Source organism: Bos indicus, chromosome 4, assembly GCF_029378745.1.
Source record: "Bos indicus isolate NIAB-ARS_2022 breed Sahiwal x Tharparkar chromosome 4, NIAB-ARS_B.indTharparkar_mat_pri_1.0, whole genome shotgun sequence".
NCBI classification, from domain to species: Eukaryota; Metazoa; Chordata; class Mammalia; order Artiodactyla; family Bovidae; genus Bos; species Bos indicus.
In genome coordinates, this window is record NC_091763.1 from 44,632,652 (window position 1) to 44,655,095 (window position 22,444).

The 22,444-nt window shown below is 37.6% G+C and overlaps 1 protein-coding gene across 2 annotated transcripts in view; it reads right to left on the reverse strand.

The window, feature by feature from the left end:
• Nucleotides 1-22,444, reverse strand: part of FBXL13 (F-box and leucine rich repeat protein 13) — a 226,980-nt gene that overhangs the window by 175,633 nt on the left and 28,903 nt on the right. Inside the window, exons 5-7 of one of the 2 annotated variants that reach the window (XM_019958626.2) lie at nucleotides 21,731-21,885; nucleotides 20,315-20,424; nucleotides 18,170-18,334 (exon numbers count right to left, since the gene is read on the reverse strand). In XM_019958626.2, the coding sequence (XP_019814185.2) occupies nucleotides 18,170-18,334; nucleotides 20,315-20,424; nucleotides 21,731-21,885 (430 nt within the window). The remainder of the gene's footprint in view (nucleotides 1-18,169; nucleotides 18,335-20,314; nucleotides 20,425-21,730; nucleotides 21,886-22,444) is intronic. The other variant, XM_070787705.1, reaches the window with a different exon arrangement.

Genomic DNA, 22,444 nt, shown 5'->3' on the forward strand with positions numbered 1-22,444 from the left:
TATGGAAAGAAAAACACTTGGCAAGGCAGAAGCATGAGTCAGGAGTAAGTGGTGAGTGGTGTGAGTCATGCATGCATTTAAGATCAGTAAAACCCTGGCTCTGCTCCTGACTTCATTACTGCTGAGCTTCTCATCCCTCAGTTGCCCAGGCTCAGTGATACCCTATCAGCCTCCTCACTCACTTCTTCACTCTACATACTACCTATTTCAGAATTCTGTGGATACTTTGGTTCTCACATGGGCCCTTTCCTTTTCATTCCCACTAAATGTCTTTTTAAGTCTGCCATCAGGTCACTGCCCACAAGTTTAAGCCCAGCTCCTGAGTGGACACTCAAGGCCTCAACAATATGGCTCTGTCTCATTTTTCCAACTTTATATCTTGCTACTCCCAACACATTATTTTCCATTCCCGTAAAACTGACCTTATTCACCGATACCTGAACTGTTTCTACCATTTTCCTGTCATTATTTTTCTTTTAATTCTTTCACCAAATACCCCTGTTCTTGTTCTGTTAGAAAAGTGTTTCCTGACAGTACTATCTACAGCAGCACACCCCAGTCACTTTTTTTTTCAATTGAGATATGTTGTTCACTTAATTGTGTTCGACTCTATGCATCCTCAAGGACTGCAGCAAGCCAGGCTTCCTGTCCTTCACTATCTCCTGGAGTTTGCTCAAACTCATGTCCCTAGAGTCAGTGATGCCAACCAATCATCTAACCCTCTGTTGCCCTCTTCTCCTCCTGCCCTCAATCTTTCCCACCATCAGGGTCTTTTTTAATGAATTGGCTCTTCGCATCAGGTGGCCAAAGTATTGGAGCTTCACCTTCAGCATGAGTCCTTCCAATGAATATTCAGGGCTGATTTCCTTTAGGATTGACTGGTTTGATCTCCCTGTAGTCCAAGGGACTCATGGGAGTCTTCTCAGCACCACAGTTCGAAAGCATCTGTTCTTCAGTGCTCAGCCATCTTTATGGTCCAACTTTCACACCCATATATGACTACTGGAAAAGCATTGCTTTAATTGTATGGACTTTTGTTGGCAAAGTGATGTCTCTGCTTTTAATATGCTGTCTAAGTCATAGCTTTCCTTCCAAGGAGCAAGCATTAATTTCATTTAATTTCATGAAATTAATTTTATTAATTAATTGTAATTCGTTCATAAATTCATTTTAATTTCATTTAATTTCATGGCTTCAGTCACCATTCACAGTGATTTTGGAGCCCAAGAAAGTAAAATTAGCCACTGTTTCCATTTTTTCCCCCGTCTGTTTACCATGAAGTGATAAGACTAGATGCCATGATCTTAGTTTTCTGAATGTTGAGTTTTAAGCCAGCTTTTATCACTCCACTTTTTCACCTTTATCAAGAGGCTCTTTAGTTCCTCTTAGCTTTCTGCCATTACGGTGGTACCATCTGCATATCTGAGATTGTTGATATTTCTCCAAGCAAACTTGATTCAGCTTGTGATTCATCTAGCCCAGCATTTCGCATGATGTACTCTGCATATAAGTTATATAAGCAAGGTGACAATATACAGCCTTAAGGTACTCCTTTCACAATTTTGAACCAGTCCATTATTCTATGTCTGGTTCTGTTGCTTCTTGACCTGCATACAGATTTCTCAGGAGGCAGGTAAGTTGGTCTGGTATTCCCATCTCTTTAAAAATTTTCCACAGTTTTTGTGATCCACAGAGTCAAAGGCTTTAGTGTAGTCAGTGAAGTAGAAGTAGATGTTTTTCTCTGGCATTCTCTTGCTTTTTCTATGATCCAATGGATGTTGGTAATTTGATCTCTGGTTCCTCTGCCTTTCCTAAATCTGGCTTGTACATCTAGAAGTTCTCCGTTCACATATGGTTGAAGCCTAGCTTGAGGAATTTTGAGCATTACTTTGCTAGTGTGTAAAATTAGCACAGTTGTACAGCAGTTTGAACATTCTTTGGGATTGCCTTTCTTTCTTTCTTTTTTTTTTTTTTTTTTTGTGGGATTGCCTTTCTTTGGGATTGGAATGAAAGCTGACCTTTTCCAGTGCTGTGGCTATTGCTGAGTTTTCTAAATTTGCTGGTGTTTGAATGCAGCACTTTAACAGCACCATCTTTTAGGATTTGAAATAGCTCAGCTAAAATTCCATCACCTCTACTAGCTCTGTCCCTAGTAAGCTTCCTAAGGCCCACTTTACTTCACACTCCAGGATGTCTGGTTCTAGGTGAATGATCACTCCATCGTGGTTATCCCGATCATTAAGACCCTTTTTTGTACAGTTCTGTGTATTCTTGCCACCTCTTCTTAATCTCTTCTGCTTCTGTTAGATCCTTACCTTTTCTGTCCTTTATTGTGCCCATCTTTGCATGAAATGTTCCCTTGGTATGTCTAATTTTCTTGAACTGATCTCTAGTCTTTCCCATTGTATTGTTTTCTTCTATTGCTTTTCATTGTTCACTTAGGAAGGCTTTCTTGTCTCCCTTGCTATTCTGAACTCTGCATTCAGATGGGTATATCTTTCCCTTTCTCCTTGCCTTCCACTTCTCTTCTTTTCTCAGTTATTTGTAAGGTCTGCTCAGACAACCATTTTACCTTTTTGCATTTCTTTTTCTTGAGGATGGCTTTGGTTATCACCTCCTATACAATGTTACAATCCTCCTTCCATAGTTCTTTAGGCACTGTCTATCAGATCTAATACCTTGAATCTATTTGTCACTTCCACTGTATAATCATAAGGAATTTGATTTATGTTATACCTGAATGGCCTAGTGCTTTTCCCTACTTTCTTCCATTCACATCTGAATTTTGCAATGAGGAGCTGATGATCTGAGCCACAGTCATCTCCCAGTCTTGTTTTTGCTGACTGTATAGTGCTTCTCCATCTTTGGCTACAAAGACCATATTCAATCTGATTTTGGTGTTGACCACCTGGTGATGTCCATGTGGAGTCCTCTCTTGTGTTGTTGGAAGAGGGTGTTTGCTATGACCAGTGCATTCTCTTGGCAAAGCTTTGTTAGCCTTTGCCCTGTTTCATTTTGTACTCCAAGGCCAAACTTGCCTGTTATACCAGGTATCTCTTGACTTCCTACTTTTGCATTCCAGTCCCCTATGATGAAAAGGACATGTTTTTTTGGTGTTAGTTCTAGAAGGTCTTGTAGATATTCATAGAATGATTCAACTTCAGCTTCTTGTCTTTGGTGAACATAACTGACATTAATATGTTAGTTTTAAGTATACAACATAGTGATTCAATCTTTGTATATATCACAAAATGATCACAGTAAGTCTAGTTAACATATATCACCACACAGCTGCAGTTTTTTTTCATGCAATGAGAATTTTTAAGATCTACTCTTAGTTAGTTAGTTCAGTCGCTCAGTCATGTCCGACTCTTTGCAACCCCATGAATCACAGCACGCCAGGCCTCCCTGTCCATCACCAGCTCCCGGAGTTTACCCAAACTCATGTCCATCGTGTCGGTGTTGCCATCCAGCCATCTCATCCTCTGTCGTCCCCTTCTCTTCCTGCCTGCAATCCCTCCCAACATCAGAGTCTTTTCCAATGAGTCAACTCATCGCATGAGGTGGCCAAAGTACTGGAATTTCAGCTTCAGCATCATTCCTTCCAATGAACACCCAGGACTGATCTCCTTTAGGATGGACTGGTTGGATCTCCTTGCAGTCCAAGGGACTCTCAAGAGTTTTCTCTAACATCACAGTTCAAAAGCATCAATTCTTCGGCGCTCAGCTTTCTTCACAGTCCAACCCTCACATCCATACACAACTACTGGAAAAACCATAGCCTTGACTAGATGGACCTTTGTTGGCAAAGTAATGTCTCTGCTTTTCAATATGCTGTCCAGTTTTAGCAATTTTCAAATATACAATACAGTATTATTAACTATAGTCACATTACTGTATATTACAGAACTTATTTTAGAACTGAAAGCTTATACATTTTGACCACCTTTACTCATTTTGCCTGCCTCCACCAATCTGTTTTCTGTATCTATGAGTTCATTTTTTCCTCTTGTTGTCTGTTTTTTTTTTTAGATTCTACATATAAATAAGATCATACAGTATTTGTTTTTCTCTTTATGACTTATTTCACTTAACATAATGCCTCCAAGTTCCAACCATATTGTCAAAAATGCCAAGATTTCCTTCTTTTTATGACAGAATAATATTCTAACATATATTATATATAATAATTTCACATTTTTATCCATTCATCTGCTGATGGATACTTAGGTTGTTTCCATGTCTTGGCTAATTGTAAATAATGCAGCAGTGAACACAGGGTATCTTTTTGAGTTAGTGTTTTTGTTTTCTTCAGATAAATACCCAGAAGTAGAACTGCTGAATCATATGGTATTTCTATTTTTAATTTTTTTTGAGGAACTTCCATAATGTTTTCCATAGTGGCTGCACCAATTTACATCCCCACCTTTGCTTTTGGCATTCCTTTTAGTAAAGGTGTTCTTCTTTTACCCTGATATATTTTCTTCATAGCGTTTAATCCTGTGTAACATATCCTTTTGTGTTTCCTTTTTTACTATCTGATTCTTCACACTTCTCACACTTGCCCTGTGAGAGCAAGATATTTGTCTAATCCGTCACTGTGCCCCCAATACCTAAAATGGAGCCTGTGTATTACAGTATTATAGGCATCCAACATAGTTATTAAATAAATAAAATGACATCCTTGAGTACTCGCTTGTGCCAGTCTCCTAGATGCTGAGGATAAAGAAATGTAAAAAATCAATAGACAGAAACTTCAATTAAATAGAGTTGGGAGACCATAAAGAGGATTTCTCATACCTGTAGGGATAACAGAGCCCAAGAAGAAGGACTCCTCTTCCTCCCATGGCAGAGACTCAGCCAGTGAGAAGCCATGGGCTCTTTGTTTACTTAGCCCTCACAACTTCCTTCTCCTTCCCTATAAAAGTGCTCACCTTCCTCTGCAATGGGGGGACTTGTGCGTGACTCACAATGGTTACAGATCTCTGACTGCAATTCTCTGCTGATTCTGAATAAACAAACCTTTGCCAGAGAACTGTCTGACAGTGCATTTGTTTTAGTTCAACAGAAGTAATCAAAACAGATGTAATCCCAATACCCCAAAGCATGTAATTTAGTGGGAGAGACAGACAAAAAATAAGAACACAGTTAAAAATTAATATTAAAACTAATTACAGTGAGAAGTGCTATGAAGGAAAAGAACAGGGATTGATTTTAGATTAAGTAGTCATTTGTAAACTTCTTAACTTAGCATTACTGATTAGGGCTAAAGCAATAAAAGTCAGGTCTATGGACAGAGCAATCTTGTACCAAAAATAAACTGATCCTAAAACAATTTTTAGATGTTTGGATTCATTTGTTTTTTTATCCACACCACAAATTGAGCCAACATACACATAGCTCTTTGATGGAGCAGTGTAGTTTTGGAAGCTTCCCTTATGTGAAGTTCACACAATACTTTCCTAAGAAACCAGGAACCACTCTACTTTGGTGAATTGAGGTCAGACTGACCCCTGAGGTTATCAAAATATGGACTCAAAAGTCATTGAGAATACTCTTTTGTTTTAGAATCCCAAGTAATTTAATCTAACAGGCTTGAATCATCTGGTTTTCCTCCTGCAACACGGTACAAGTTTTAACAGTTATCCAGATTTTTTTTTTTTATCCCCCAAGTGAGATGAGTCATCAAACTATAAAATCTGAAGGTGATTTAGTACATTTTTGCAAGTCCACATACTATTATCTTTTACAAACAGAAAGTTATAGGTGTTTAAGATGAAAGACAGCCCTATGATACTACTTATATTATTAAGCTAATCAAGCGCTCTTTCATTTTAAGACAACTGCATTACTTAACTAGGTTATTTAGACTTTCCAAATTCATCAACATAAGAAGTTTTTTTCTGCATTGCTTGCCAAACTACACACATACAAAAAACCTTGCATTTTCATGGAAAATAATCTTTGCCAACCCTCTCAACAAGCTCTGAGTTTGACTGATAGCGTATGAGCTCTACCATCTGCTAACAAAGCAGCCTTTCATAATGGATAAATGATACTAAGGGAAATGATAGTGAAACAGAACCTGACTTGTTTTCATAAGTTGATGCAACTGAACATAAAAAGCAAGCCTACACTTTTCCAAGTGAAGTTCAAATTGTATCCCAATAATTGAAACTGGGTGCTGTTTGAAATTATTCCTTCAAAACATTAGGCAGTCTAAATAGATAAATCTCCTTTAAAAACTAACACTTCCAAAAACTTTAAATAAAGTTTAGATCCAACTCATATTACATTGTTTAAGTCCCCGAGAATTAGTTGACCAGAGAAGTCACCAAATTAAATGTCATTTTAAAACTATGATTAAAAAAATTAACTCTGAAAATCTATTGTATTAATAGGCTTAATAAACCCAACTCTTCAAGACATGAGTGTTAGAATCATTAATTTACAGTTTTACACTATAAGTTTACTCTTTTATTACTTGTACATTTTACTGGATATCCTTGACAACTTATTTGACTGGGGAAAATTTGAGAATGTCTCCAAAAATAATGCTGTGTTTTAGTGTCTTGTCAAGATTTAGTAAATTTTAAAAGTTTCTCTTTATTTTTTTAAAGGTAGTACAACTAAACAGATACATAATGGCTCTTAATTATTGTTTTTTGTTTCATGTTTATTTTACTCATATGTATATATATTATGGGGCTTCCCAGGTGGCACTAGAGGTAAAGAACCCACCTGCCTGCACAGGAGATGTAAGAGACGCAGGTTCCATCCCTGGGTTGGGAAGACCCCCGGAGGAGGGCATGGCAACACACTCCAGTATTCTTGCCTGAAGAATCCCATGGACAGAGGAGCCTAGCAGGCTACAGTCCATGGGGTTGCAGAGTCGGACACGACTAAGGCAACTTAGCATGCATACATACTATAAATTATTATTTTACATATATAAGAATAACACATTCATATATATGTGTGTGTGTATATATATATATATATATATATATATATATATATATTCTTTTTACTTAGAATTCTCTAAGAGGAAAAACCAGAGTGATATAGAGGCTATAATTTTAGCCAAGTAGTCAGGAAAAACAAAAGCTGGTCTTAGTTTCATAGCTGTCTGGCTTTGGAAATGTCATTTAATTTCTTAGATCCTCAGCTGTCCCTCCTGAAAAAGGTAAAATCTCAGTATAAAAATCTGTTCTTTTCTGGATCATGCTATGGTTTGACTATTCTGGCAGACTCTATAAATCTATCCCCGAAGGACTCAATATCATTCCAGACAGAGGCGGGGTGGGCATTGGAATAGAAGGAGGGACAGGAAGCCTGATCATTACCCATGACATGATGTCACAAAGCAATATTTAAAATGCAGAAACTGGCAATGATTTTCATTGTCCTCAGCAACATCCCCAATGATTTTGCATGTTTCCCATATCCTGATAGAAGTGAATCCAAATGTCAATTAATTCAACATAAGTTCTTCTCTGTAAGTTTAGTTTTGTTGGGGTGATGAACAAGGGCCAGGAGGGTTGAAACTACCAACGGTCATATCACTAGTGAGTAGCTGGACTTTTAATCACTATATTATCAAACTAAAAGACTTCTTATGAGAAAACATGCAAGCTCATATCTCCATCATAACTGCCGAAGTTTCCATGTACAAGTTTCTGTTAAGGCCTGCATCACATTAAAAAATGGTTTATTGGCTCCTGGGTTCTGTGGTTCTTTATTAGTTGGCATTTTTAGCTTCTCTGAACTGGAAGGAAAGCTATAACAAAGAGACATCGCTTTGCCAACAAAGGTCCATATCGTCAAAGCTATGGTTTCTCCAGTAGTCATGTACAGATATGAGAGTTGAACCATAAAGAAGGCTGAGCACCAAAGAATTGATGCTTTTGAATTGTGGTGCTGGAGAAGACTCTTGATAGAGCCTTGGGCTTCAAAGAGATCAAACCAGTCAATCCTAAAGGAAATCTATCTTGAGTATTCTTTGGAATGACTGATGCCAAAGCTGAAGCTCCATTACTTTGGCCACCTAAAACAAAGAGCTGACTCACTGGAAAAAATCCTGATGCTGGGAAAGATTGAAAGCAACAGGAAAAGAGGATGGCAGAGGAAGAGATGGTTAGATAGCATTATGGTCTCAATGGATATGAATCTGAGCAAACTATTAGAGATAGTGAAGGAGAGAGAAGACTGAAGGGCTGCAGTCCATGAGGTCACGAAGAGTCGGACATGAATTAATGACTGAATAACAACAACAGAACTGGAAGGTGGAAGTGGCTCCTTTGCAGCCTCTACATCTTCTTGTTTCTTATTTGTTGTAATTGTTGTTTTGCTTTTCACTAAAACCAACACATTTTTTTTCTGACAAAGAGGAATGCCCTTTTAAATACTGACTGATGAATGGCAGTTTAGATCCACCTTCAATGAGACTGACTACCTGTTATCTCACCCAAGCCCCCACTCACAGTTCCGCAGCAGTCTTGCAGTTAGATGTGGCTTAGTGGCAAAGTTCTAATCTAAGGCACATCACTGGAAGTCTTGACTGTGAAGTCTTAGGGAAACTTTGGTTTTCCTAATAATTGAAGATAGACAACCTATTGCCTTCCACCACTGTGAGTTTCCCCCTTCTTCTGGGCTGGTAAGTGAATAGGAGATTGAAAGAGGAGAAGCCATATTGCAGCCATGAGACAATAACCAAGAGGATACTAAGGGTTGTGAAGTGAAAAAATAGAAGAATTCCATTTTTATTGGCATTGTGGAGAAGCAGCCCTAAATGGCCTTCTTCTGTTATAGGGAAAAAACAAGTCCTTGTTTCTTTAAGCCCCACCAACAGTCATGTTTTCCTGTATTGGTAGGTGAAGACAGTATGACCTGATACCTTAGAGAATTACTAGACCCAGAGTATTGTGCCTAAAATAGCTACTTTGAAGCACAATGAACTGTTTGCATCCAGTCAGCTTCTGAAACTAAGGACATAAATGTTCTTATGCTCTCTGTAAGTCACCTATTTGGAGGCCCATAAAAAGAAAGGTACTGTGTTCTTGAGGCCTAAAGATAGTTCAGAACCTTATCCTTTTTCTCTTCTGTTTCCATCAGCACTAGATTTTTGTTAATTATTGAAAACTTACTTTTTATGTCTAACTATCAATAATTGTTGACTGTCACAAGCACAAGAAATAGCCTGAGGAAAACTGTGATCCTTTTATTCTAGATCTGTACTACCTTTTTAACCTTGAATTGGAGCAGCATAGTCTAATTCCTTAAATGACATATTCATTTACTTTATTAAATATTTTCAAATATTCTGTATGCTTGTAAATCAGAGAATATAATATGAATAAGACATACTCCTAGACATCCAGGAATAACTTCATCTGTGTATACTAATGAGTGCCTTGACTAACAGGCAACAAAACTATGTTGAGAAAGTGCCTTGTGTTTGCAGTTAATTATGCCACTTTCTGTCAACTACTCCTCATGGACTCAAAACTGACATTAGTAATGGCCTGAAAATAGCTTGCATCACTACCTATGGCAGAATTTAAAGAAAGGTATCTGATATAAATATTCTATATTATATGCACAAAATGCCATTAGAACAGAAAAGGAAGCAAAGATGGGTATGGATGGTACATTTGAAAAGAGAGTACAAAGATTAGGAAAACAGAATTGAGGAAAGGGGTCAGGAAGTAAGCTAAAGGAGTTCCTATCTAGTGGCATATAGTTATTGAGTGAAGAAGGATGGAAAGTGAAGGTGAAGGACAGTGAAGTAGGGTATTTAGCATGAAAAAGTGAACAGTGGTAACAGTCTGTTCAGGGTGCCATAACAAAATACAATAAATTAGGTGGCTTAAACAACAAAAGTGTATTTCTCATAGTTCTGGAGGGTGGGAAGTCCAAGATCAAGTGTCTGTCCAATTTGGCTCCTGGTGGGAGCTCTCTCTTCTCTGCCTTCTTGCTATATACGCACATGGCAGACAGAGCTCTGGTGTCTCTGCCCCTTTTCATACAGGCAACCACCCTATTGGGTTAGGATCCCAACTATATGACCTCATTTAAGCCTAATCATCTCTTCACAGGCCCTGTCTCCAAATACAGTCACATTGGAAGTGAGGGCTTCATCATAGGAATAGGGAGGAGGTGGGGGATACAAACATTTAGTCCATAAATAAGAGCTTAAAAAGTTTCTGTAAGAAATGGAAGGAAGAGACCCATGGAAGGATACATGGGCACTGTTTGGAGCAACTGAAGTTAAATACCACCTAGGTTCAGAAAGCCATGATAGCCCAGGCTTTCTGCATGGAAGCATTTATTGGTGGCTTGTGAGAGAAAGAGTGCCAGGCAGGCTCACTAAGTCAAGGAAATAGATGATGGGGTTCAAAGATGTTGAGGTTGCTGGAATTTATTGGCAAAGTGCTGGAAAAGTGGAAGTTACACAGAAAAGAGGGCTCCAAATGTCTGCATAGGGATCCTTGCCTCTTTGCATTTTAAACAGTGTGTCTGTGCAGGGGACAGGCCTTGAAGCTGAACAAGAAAACCACTCCTGGAGACAAAGCATCTACCGGGAATCTGTAAACAGTACAAATCTAGTTCATATGGACTGGGAAATTTACAAATTGAGACAAATCAGAGTAGAGACATGTCACAGAACACTTAGGGCATTCAATGAAGATCCAGGAAGATCACTTGATAAGCATAAGGATAAACTAGCACAGAAATATGTTATTCTAGTCTTTCCTTAACAAAGCTTAAGTATAAGCTGAGAAAAGATGAAGCCTGTCTTCAAGTAAATTAACTAACTGCAAAACCCAAGTTAATGCTTCTTAAAGAAAACAGGCACTCAACAATGTAACTTACTAAACACCCAGCATATAATAATTAAAAAATTACAATATCTGTAAAGAAGAAGGAAAATCTGACACAATGCATAACCAAGAGAAAAATTTAGAATGTAAACACATAGAGAAATTACAGGGATAATAGAACTGGTAATCAAATTCTTCAAAACAGCTATTCTGAAAATGCTCAAGGATTTCAAAGAAAAATGAAAGAGAAAGTGGAAAAATGTTTTAATGAACCAAATAAGTTCTAGAAATGAGTGTAACATCTATAGTGAAAAAAAGCACTGGAATGGCTTAATAGCAGATTAGACACTGCTTTTTTTTTTTTAAAACCCTAAACAAGCACTGTTTAATTATTTTGAAGTTAGGCAGTCAACAATAAAAACAAAATTAAAAATCCCTACTATAAATGTCACTGCTGCTACTGCTGCTAAGTCACTTCAGTCGTGTCCGACCTGTGTGACCCCATAGATGGCAGCCCACCAGGCTCCTCTGTTCCTGGGATTCCCCAGGCAAGAATACTGGAGTGGGTTGCCATTTCCTTCTCCAATGCATGCATGCCATCTATAGAGTCGCACAGAGTCGGATGAGACTGAAGCAACTTAGCCAAATATCACTAATGATCAACTAATGGTCTTTCTGTAGTCCCAGAAAGATAAAGAAGAATGAAAAATATTTGAAGAAATAATGGCTGAAAACTTTCAAAATTTTCTGAAAAATATAAACATTTATATCTATGAGTTCAGTGAATTCCAAGAAGGACAAACACAAAGAAAACTACAAGGTATATAAAAATCAACTTGCTGAATATTCAATCATAAAAAGAAAAGTCTTCAAAGCAACAAGAAAGGAAAAAGACATATGCATATAAAGAAAAATATTCCATTGACTTCTCATTTTAAATAAGGTACAGAAGATAATGGAATGACATCTTTTAAATGGCATGAATGAAATGTTTAAAGGTTGAGAAAATACAAGCTGAGAAAATTAAGCACCAACAGAAATGTGCTTCAAGAAATGTTAAAGGAGGTTCTTCATGCTGAAGAAAAATGGTTTCAGATGAAAACTCATATCTAAACTAAAAGAAAAAACACCACAATCAACCAATCTGTGGAAAAATAGAAAATACTTTTTTCTGTAGCTTTAATTTCTTTAAAAGATCCCTTCCACTACCCTTTCACTTTCTTCTTTCAACGCAGTTCAGTCCTTAAGCCATTAGATTGGTCCAAGTGAAGGAAGCATCTGTGCCAAGGTGAGGGGCCCCGGGGGCCTCTGTTGGCCCAAAGCAAGGCATCAGAACTTGGGGAGTATCCACCCAGTGGAGAAGCCTTCCTTGCACAAGGTTTTGGAGACCAAGACAGGTAAGGAGGGTGTCCCCAAGGAGGAATGATCCACAGCCATCAGAGCCTCAGTGGAAAAAGGAAGAGAAATGAGGAAGCATGGCTCACTGTGGGATGCTGGAGCCCAAGAAGAGGACATCTGCTCAGCACAGACTGGGATAAGCAGAACGAGAAGGGCACTAGTCCCTGTGGAAGAACAGTGTAGGATATTGGAGTCTGCAAGGAATGAGGAGGAAGTCCCTAGGGAGGGACAGCCATTGTGGGATATAAGAACCTGAACAAGACAAGGAGGGTGAATTAAGGAAGTAAAAGTCTGTGTAAGATCCCTGGAGCAAGGGGCATGTGGAGAGCAGCTATGCTGGGGGAGAAGGTTGACATGTGGTGACAGGGCCTATTTAGTATAAGGCAGGCATCCCCAAAGAGGGGCAGCCTGTGCACAGAGATTCAGAACCTGAGTAGGGTAAGGGGCCATCTACATAGGAAGGTACTCAGTGCAGAGCGTGTTAGCCCAAACAAAATTAGGAAGGCAACTGACAGGGGAAAGGGCAACTGGCATAGAATATCATAGTCCAAGCATATGAGAAGGGCCTCTGAGTGGCAAGGGGTGTCAGAGCCTGAGCAGGATGAGGTATCCACAAAGAGGGGACAGTGGCAGCCACATGTGTGACTGCTTACACACAGGGGAGTGATCGGATAAGTAAATACATGAGGAATAATGAGAGTTGGGATTCTCACTGTTGGAGAAGGACATTGCAGATATAGAAAAGGAGAAGACTAGAATGAGTCCTGTGGTGATAAACTGAACTGGAAGTATTCACACGCAGTGTAGGTTTTAAGTACATAGAGATATGTATATATGGAGGAAATGTGTATGTGTGTGTACCTACTTACGCAATCTCTAGTTCTACCAAGAGTGCATGGGAGAAGCAACACTCCAATGGCAATGAACACAGGTAGTGTTCAAATCTTCATTTCTATGTACAATTCTCCATTCAAAAGGATTCAAAGAGTTCTAGATAAATGACCTATCCAGGATGGAGCAGGTAACATACAAGTGGAGACTGGAATATCATGTTGTGCTATAAAGTAGGGAAGTGCTCAAAGGATGATAGTTACATGCCAACAGGACACAGAAGGCAAACTGTTGTCGTTGTTCAGTCACTAAGTCGTGTCTGAGTCTTTGCAGCACATGGACTGCAGCACACCAAGCTACTCTGTCCTTCACTATCTCCTTGAGTTTGCTCAAGCTCATGTCCATGATGAGTCGGTGGTGCGATCCAAACCACTTCATCCTCTGTCGTCCCCTTCTCTTCCTGCCTTCAATCTTTCTAAGCATCAGGGTTTTTTTTTCAATGAATCAGCTCTTCGCATCACATGGTCAGAGTATTGGAGCTTCACCTTCAGCATCAGTCCTTTCAATGAATTTTCAGGGTTGATTTCCTTTAGGATTAACTGGTTCGATCTCCTTGCTGTCCAAGGGACTCTCAAGAGTCTTTTCTAGTGCCACAGTTTGAAAGCATCAATTCTTCAGCGCTCAGTCTTCTTTATGGTCCAACTCTCACAACCATACATGACTATTGGAAAAACCATAGCTTTGGACCTTTGTTGACAAAAAGATGTCTCTGCTTTTTTAATACGCTGTCTATGTGTGTTATAGCTTTTCTTCCAAGGAGCAAGCATCTTTTAATTTCATGACTGCAGTCACCATTCACAGTGATTTTGGAGCCCAAGAAAATAAAATTTACCACTGTTTCCATTTTATCCCCATCTATTTGCCATTAAAGGATGGGATTGGATGCCATGATCTTAGTTTTTTGAATGTTGAGTTTTAAGCCATCTTTTTCACTTTTCTCTTTGACCATCATCAAGAGACTATTTGTTCCTCTTCTGCCATTAGGGTAGTGTCATCTGCATATCTGAGGTTGTTGGTTTTTCTCCACGCAATCTTGATTCCAGCTTGTGAGTTATCCACCCTGGCATTTTCCATGACGTACTCTGCATATAAGTTAAATAAGCAGGGTGACAATATACAGCCTTGACATACTCCTTTCCCAATTTTGAACCAGTCTGTTGTTCCATGTCCAGTTCTAACTGTTGCTTCTTGACCTACGTACAGGTTTCTCAGGAAACAAGTAACATGGTCTGGTATTCCCATCTCTTTAAGAATTTTCCACAGTTTGTTGTGATCCACCCGGTCAAAGCCTTTAGCATAGTCAATGAAGCAGAAGTAGATGTTTTTCGAAATTCCCTTGCTTCTTCTGTGATCCAGCAGATGTTGGCAATTTGATCTCTGGTTCCTCTGCCTTTTCTAAATCCAGCTTGTACCCCCTGGAAGTTCTGTTTATGTACTGTTGAAGCCTAGCTTGAAGGATTTTGAGCATTACCTTGCTAGCATGTGAAATGAGCACAGTTGAATGAGAGTTTGAACATTCTTGGGCTTCCCTTGTGGCTCAGCTGTAAAGAATCTGCCTGCAATGCAGGCGACCTGGGTTCAATCCTTGGGTTGCGAAGATCCCCTGGAGAAGGTAAAGGCTACTCAATCCAGTATTCTGGCATGGAGAATTCCATGGACTGTATAGTCCATGGGGTCACAAAGAGTTGGACACAGCTGAGCAACTTTCACTTTCACTTTGAACATTCTTTGGCATTGCCTGTCTTTGGGATTGCAATGAAAACTGATCTTCAGCTGAGCAACTTTCACTTTCACTTTGAACATTCTTTGGCATTGCCTGTCTTTGGGATTGCAATGAAAACTGATCTTTTCCAGACCATTGCTACGTTTTCCAAATTTGCTGGCATACTGAGTGCAGCACTTTAACAGATTCATCTATTAGGGTTTGAAATAGCTCAGCTGGAATCGCATCACCTCCACTAGCTTTGTGCCTAGTAGTGCTTCCTAACGCCCACTTGACTTCACACTCCAGGATAACCACCATCGTGGTTAGCCAGGTCATTAAGATTTTTTTTTGTACAGATCTGTGTATTTTTGCCACCTCTTCTTAATCTCTTCTGCTTCTGTTAGATTATTGCTGTTTCTGTCCTATATTGTGCACATATTTGCATGAAAAGCTACCTTGGCATCTCTAATTTTCTTGAAGAGATCTTTAGCCTTTCCATTCTATTGTTTTCCTCTATTTTTTTGCACTGTTCACTTCAGAAGGCTTTCTTATCTCTCCTTGCTATTTCTTTGGAACTCTGCATTTAGTTGGGTATATCTTTGCCTTTAGCTTCTTTTCTTTTCTCAGCTATTTGCAAGGCCTTCTCAGACAACCATTTTGCCTTCTTGCATTTCTTTTTCTCTGGGATCGTTTTGGTCACCACCTCCTGTTCAATGTTATGAACCTCCGTCCACAGTTCTTCAGGCACTCTATCAGATCTAATCTCTTGAATTTATTTGTTACTTCTACTATATAAGCATAAAGGATTTGATTTAGGTCATACCTGAATGGCCTAGTGATTTTCCCTAGTGATTCTTTGCAGTAAGGAGCTTAGGATCTGAGCCAAAGTCAGCTCCTGGTCTTATTTTTGCTGACTATATAGGGCTTCTCCATCTTTGGCTGCATATAATCAATCTGATTTTGGTACCAACTATCTGGTGATATCATGCTGTGCTATAAAGTAGGGAAGTGCTCAGAGGATGATAGTTACATGTCAAAGGGACATAGAAGGCAACTTGAAAGGAGTCCTACTTCTGAATCTGGAAGAATTTGAGCACCAAAATAAATAGTGATAGTAACAGATTATATCTCATTGAATAAAAGAGAAAACCATGAGTCATACAGATATAAATAAACTGAAAGTTTGATAAAGAACAGGAATGTTTATATAATTGTAAAGTACCTCCCCACAAAATTCATATCCATTTCAAAGAGGGCAGTTGAATAGTAGAGAAGCAGACACCACCTTAAACAAGCAATCACCTGCGAAATCACCAATCCTAGGCAAATCCAAATTCTGTACCATGTAGTGAGAAGAGCACAGCCTAATGTCTGTGGTATTTCTAATAAAAATTCAGAACCTGAATCTATTCTGGAGAAAACAGAACAAGTTAAAATAAGAGATCTTCTACAATAAAACTGGCCTCATCTTCATGTCAAGGGAATGAAAATTAAAGAAAGGCAGACTCAAGGAGACGAACGGCCATGGTAGTCAGCTGTTCTTGTTTGATTCTGGATTGCATTCTTTTGCATTATTGGGACAACTGGGGATACTCAAATTAGATCCAAGGATTTTGATGGCTGACTTTAAGAGGATGCCCTTGTTTATAGTGAAAACTCCAGGAATATTTAGGGGTGATAGGTTATCATGACCTTACTCTCAAATTGTTCAGAAAAAAAAGTATATTGTATTGCACTTGCAACCTTCCTGTTTGAGATTGTTAAACATTAAAAATACACATTGGATAAAATATAATTGACTGTTTAAAGGAAAAATAAACTCTAGGGTTTATAAATACATAAAAATAAAGTACATGGAAATAATAGCATGAAGCACAGGAAGGGGAAGATGAAAGCATACTCTTGCTAGGTTCTTATATGTAAAGTGATAAAAAATATTTTAAGGCATAATCTGAAATGAATTGAAAATTCAGGTGCTTACTGTGTAAATAAACATTAGCAGTCAACATATAGGAGTTCAAAGAAAAACCAGCTACATAATTGTAGGAAGGAGTTTGATATGGCTTAGAAAAATAGCTAAGAATGACGTATTAATATGACACAAAAAGAAATAATCAGGGCAATAGTAACAGATTTTGTTACATAAAGCTTTAAATTTTCTCTGGTCAGACTCCATGGGCAAAACCGAAAGCAAGCATTAAGTGTAGGCATTGAGGGCTTCCCTGGTGGCTCAGATGGTAAAGCATCTGTCTGCAGTACGGGAGACCTGGGTTCGACCCCTGGATTGGGAAGATCCCTTGGAGGAGGGCATGGCACTCCACTATTCTTGCTTGGAGAATCCCCATGGACAGAGGTGCCTGGCAGGCTGCAGTCCACAGGGGCCACAAACAGTCTGATCCGACTGAGTGACCAAGCACAGCACATTAAGTGTAGGGGAAAAAATTTCAAATATGTTCCAGACAAAAGGTGAAAACTACCAGTATATAAAGGGTTTTCTTATAAACTGTAAGAAAATTATAGGAATTCCAATTTGAACACAAAGAAGATGTGAACAGGCAATTTATAAAGAAGAAACAGTGGACAAAAATGTCCTCATTCTGACTCTGTGCTGTACATAAAGTGCGAGATGAAATATAAATACAGGTATACATCTTGTTACCCAAAATAACTTGAGCTCAGCTCTACATTTAGAAAGATGGGTTTAGTACATGGGATTTTATAATGTAAATCTGCCATCAACCAGAATAAGGTGATATTTTACAACTCTTCCATTTATCAAGTAGTCCCACAAAATAGGGATTACATATTTATCAAAACAGGACAGAATATAACCAGTAGTTGGAATTATGGTTTATATTTCAGAGATCAATTCAATGACTTATATAGATACGTGATTCTTGTTTTTATGAACTCACAATCTAAGGAAGAAAGACAAGAAGCATAAATATGTTTAACTAACTGAAAGTTGCATTATGACAAGCCCCATTTACATTCCAGAGTATAGGTGTAACATTTAAAGTTAAAGGATTAGGGATTAGAGATTAAAAGGTATGCAGTGAAGTATCTAAAATCTGTTGTACCTTAAATGACAACATGTTCTTGAATGAGGAAGGAAAGAAAGACATTTTTTTCATTCTTATTTACTATTTCTTTAATTTCTCCATTTTTGATTATTATAACACTTTACAACCATCCAAATGGATGACTTCCAAAAACTGAGATAGCCCAAAGGCAGTTGTAAAAAATGTTTTTTCTTCAAAATATGGTTTCCATCATTCATACAAGGTTCATAAAACCACTCTCTAAGAAAACATTATCAAAACAACTAGTTAGGACATGAATTCATACGAACCTGTAATATTGCTCTTTTGGGTAACTGTGAAATGTCAAATTCAGGAATCCCACCTACAGGAAAGCCTTCAGACACAAATTGTTCAGGAAAAAAGTATTCTTCTTTAGAACTTGTTTTGAATTTTAACTTGGAGAATTTTTGTAATTGAAGTTCATGCTTTAGCATCTGCCATGAAAATAATTTACAGATTCCATGGAATTGTTGTAAGGACTAAATGAGATGATACATATAAAGCACAATGCTTGATACAATGATAGCACCAATTAAACATTATTATCATCATTGTCATTATATAAATTATCATTGTCCAGAGCATATGTAATAGTCTCTGAACCACCAAAGCATTATAGATCATTTCCACTAGCTGTCATACAATACTGGCATAGGCAGTCACCTTGAAGATGTGGTCCAGCCTTCTCTTGTAGAAATGAGAAAGCTGAAACCCACAGAGTCAAGGTTCTGGTAATGACAGGATTGATACTTGGCACACGGAAGGGTAAGGGTTACCCTGGAGCTATAAGAGGTGAGTCAGGGGACTTCTTTGGTCCAATGGTTAGGACTCCACCCTGTCACTATCAAGAGCCCAGGTTTAAGGTCCCTGGTTGAGGAACCTAAGATGCTAGAAACCATGTGGCATGGCCAAAAATGAAAAAAAAAAAAAATATATATATATATATATATAAATGTTTTTCTTTAAAAAATGTCAGAAGGAAAGAATTTGGAGAATTGCCTAATGTATCATTAGAGTAAATCCCCATTTTTACTTTCAATACATTCATTAAAAGCATATAATCAAGGAAAAAACCCTAAAGGGTAAATAAATGTTGTACCCATACACACACACAATTTTGCTGTAATGTGTGTACATATTAGAGCCTAAGGAAGAGCGCACAACGGGGACTAGCACGTAGCTCTCTCCTCCCAGCAGACACCTGCCATCCTCACTCCACCCTAGTGAATGCAGTAGTACTGTTAGGCCAAGAAATCACATAGCTAAAGTAAAACGTTTTCTTTAAATACTCAATTAACTATTTAATACATATCTACTCTAGTATTCTTGCCTGGGAAATCCCATGGATGGAGGAGCCTAGACTACAGTCCATAGACAGGGTCACAGAGAGTCGGACACGACTGAGCGACTTCACTTTCACCACTTTCACTTATATGAAGGATAATATTTCTATGTCATATATAATATACACTGTCATACATATTTATATATATATATATCAATTACTACAAAACATCATGTTTAGTATATGGGGATGGTTAGAGAACAGTGCTGCCTTCTCTCAGGGACATTCAGTTTAAGGGGACATAAAACAGCAGCCTGGTCACGCTGGTCACCTTTTCACCAGGAACCGTAAAACGGGGTTTAATTTCTTCCTATTTTTCTCTTTCCTATTTATCCCAACTTTATATTTCAGACTATTAGTAAAACATTACATACTAAATAATGTAACTACAAAAAATTCCAGCATGTTTCTGTATCTGTTCCTAGCAGTTACTGTGAATATTCTAAAAAAACATTAAATGATAATTTACTATACTGATAGCTAAAGCAAACTAGAGATGTTTTTATTATATAAGTTTGGAGGAGTTTGCTTGGATCCTCTGTTTTGACTGCTTTAATTTCTCATAGGTGTCCCAGTTAAGAATGGTTCAAGTGTAGAAATTCAGTAGTTTTAAAGATAATTTAGTATTAAGATTTTAATTTACTAAATTGGATGTTCAAAAGAGTAGACAGAAATGTAATCTTATCTAGAAAAGAATAAATTTAGTCTTTATCATTTATTTCTATTATAATCATATCAAACCATTTCTCTTCCACTTTAAACATTTATTTCCACTTAAACACTTGCTGAAACAAAATTCTTAGTGTCTTTATCAATAAATTTAAGTGAAATGTTAAAAAGATTTTTCCTTGATGTTGAACTTCAAATGAAAGAGCAAAATTCATTAGGAAATATTTTGGGTAAGTGAGGAGGCATTTAGATGATTAAATTAAAAGAACAAGGACCCCATTAAAAGTATGTAATATTCAAATCTTTAGTGTTTTCCACACACAGTATTATTATCTGAGACAACATCAATGTAACAGCAAAGTTCAGTTTCTAAAAAAAGTAAGTTTACAGTATGCCATACCAGCTCATCTTCTCTCTTTTTAAACTTATGTCTTGCTCTATCCCTCCATTTATTTAGGGTAACTATCATCTTGTAGCAGTGGAACATCTTTTGTATCCGCAGTAGTGCATCTGAAGAAAATGCATTAGATTACTGTATATAATTACAAGGTATTATAATTAATATTCTATCAGGTTTATAATATGAAACAATGCTGCATCTCATAGTTTTTATTTTAATTGCATCTGAAATTGATTACTATTGACAGCAATATATAGTACTGCTGAGACTTCATTAACTTGTAAACATCACCTTTGCCCTTATAAATTAAGATATTGTAGATGTAACAAAATGTCAAGTTATATAGCATTTCCTTTTTAACAAATCTGTTCTTTATAAAACCAGAACTTCCAGATTTATCCATAGAAGTAGAGTCATGAGATAGTACTTTTAAATACCCTGTGATTAAATAGATTGCTATATATATATATATATTTATATGTTTAAGCAGGGGTCCAAAGCTCAAACACAGGGGCCAGGCCAGGGAGGAGGATGATTAAGGCAGGCCTCGGGGACACCATTCTTAACTATCGCTAATTGCTTCCTCTCAGAAATAGAGACCCACTACCTAGCTTAATCGGTAAAGAATCTGCCTGCAATGTAGGAGACCTGGGTTTGATTCCTGGGTTGGGAAGATGCCCTGGAGAAGGAAATGGCAATCCACTCCAATATTCTTGCCTGGAAAATCCCATGGACAGAGGAGCCTGGCGGGCTACAGTCCATGGGGTCTCACAAGTCGGACACGACTTAGCGACTAAACCACCACCACCACCCTAATGTTAAAATCACCAGAGTCCACTCTGAGGTACCAACAGGAGCCAATCAAGAGCAAAGGATTTACTGATTTGCAGCAGCCATAAACAGATCAATATGTAGTTAGCTGGATGAAATCTCTACTCCTGCTCTGAAGAGCACATACATGCACTGTCCACTCATTACAACTATCGAGGGTTTAAGTAAAAGAAAATTATTTTTCTCTAAGTTTTCTCAGAAATTCATTAAATAAAATATAAAGAATAAAGAGCTGTTTATAAAAAAACAGTCAATTTTGATATCTATCTGTCCATCTACCTACCTATCCCAACTCTCTATTTTGTAAAAAAAGTTAATAGTAGCTCCCTATTTATATTGAAACTTGTATATATATCACACAAATAGATATAGAATTTTATTTAAAATATGCCTGCTTTCTTTTACACTAAAACTCTTTGAGACAAATCTCATTAAATACTTTAAATTCGTGACTTTACATTTCATGACAGTTTTCTAGACATAAAAATAATAAATTCTCTAGTACAAGTTATGTTTAACTGTTAAGTTTGTTGAAACTTTGGATCCATGAAAAGAAAAACCAATTGTTACTATATAAGGATTTACCTCTAAGTTGTTCTTTTCTATTTTTCACATAAGAGTGCCAGTGATGTAATACATGTTTTTTAAGTCTGAAATTGGCATATACTATTGCTGCTTCCATTTTTTCAGCCAGAAGTTCATCTTCATTTGTAGGAGGTATTGCTATCTCTCTCCATGTGCTATAAGCAGAAAATGCAGGAATATAATATTTTGAAGTTACAGTAATACATTAGTAAATACACAGAAAGAGAAGAAGTAATATACTGGGCCTCCTTTACCTCCTCAAAAATCACAGCTTCAAAGAAGCTATTAAATTATTTGCATTGTTTTATTTACAATCAGTCCTTGCATTTTCTTTAAGCTTGCATTTCCCTTGTCTACATTTGTAAAGCCCCCAAAGCTCTGAAATTGAAACTTTTTTTTTTTTCTCCCATAACCTATTTAGAGGCAAAGCTAGACCTGACCTAAACTAATTTTGCATCAAAACTTCTCAGAATCTGACACATAACGGTTCATAGTATTTCTTCATTCCACTTAGCAAGAATGTACAAGTACATTTTATTGTAGAAATACTAATGTGTTCAGATATGTTTGGTTCCAATGTGCCATCCCAGACACAACTGAAGATGTTATATAATACACAGTGTGTGCAGAGATTTTCTTTCTAAAAAAATTTGAAGAAAGGGAATCTAGATTTCCGAATATGTCTGTCTACAGGGATTTCAGATAAGGGGATTA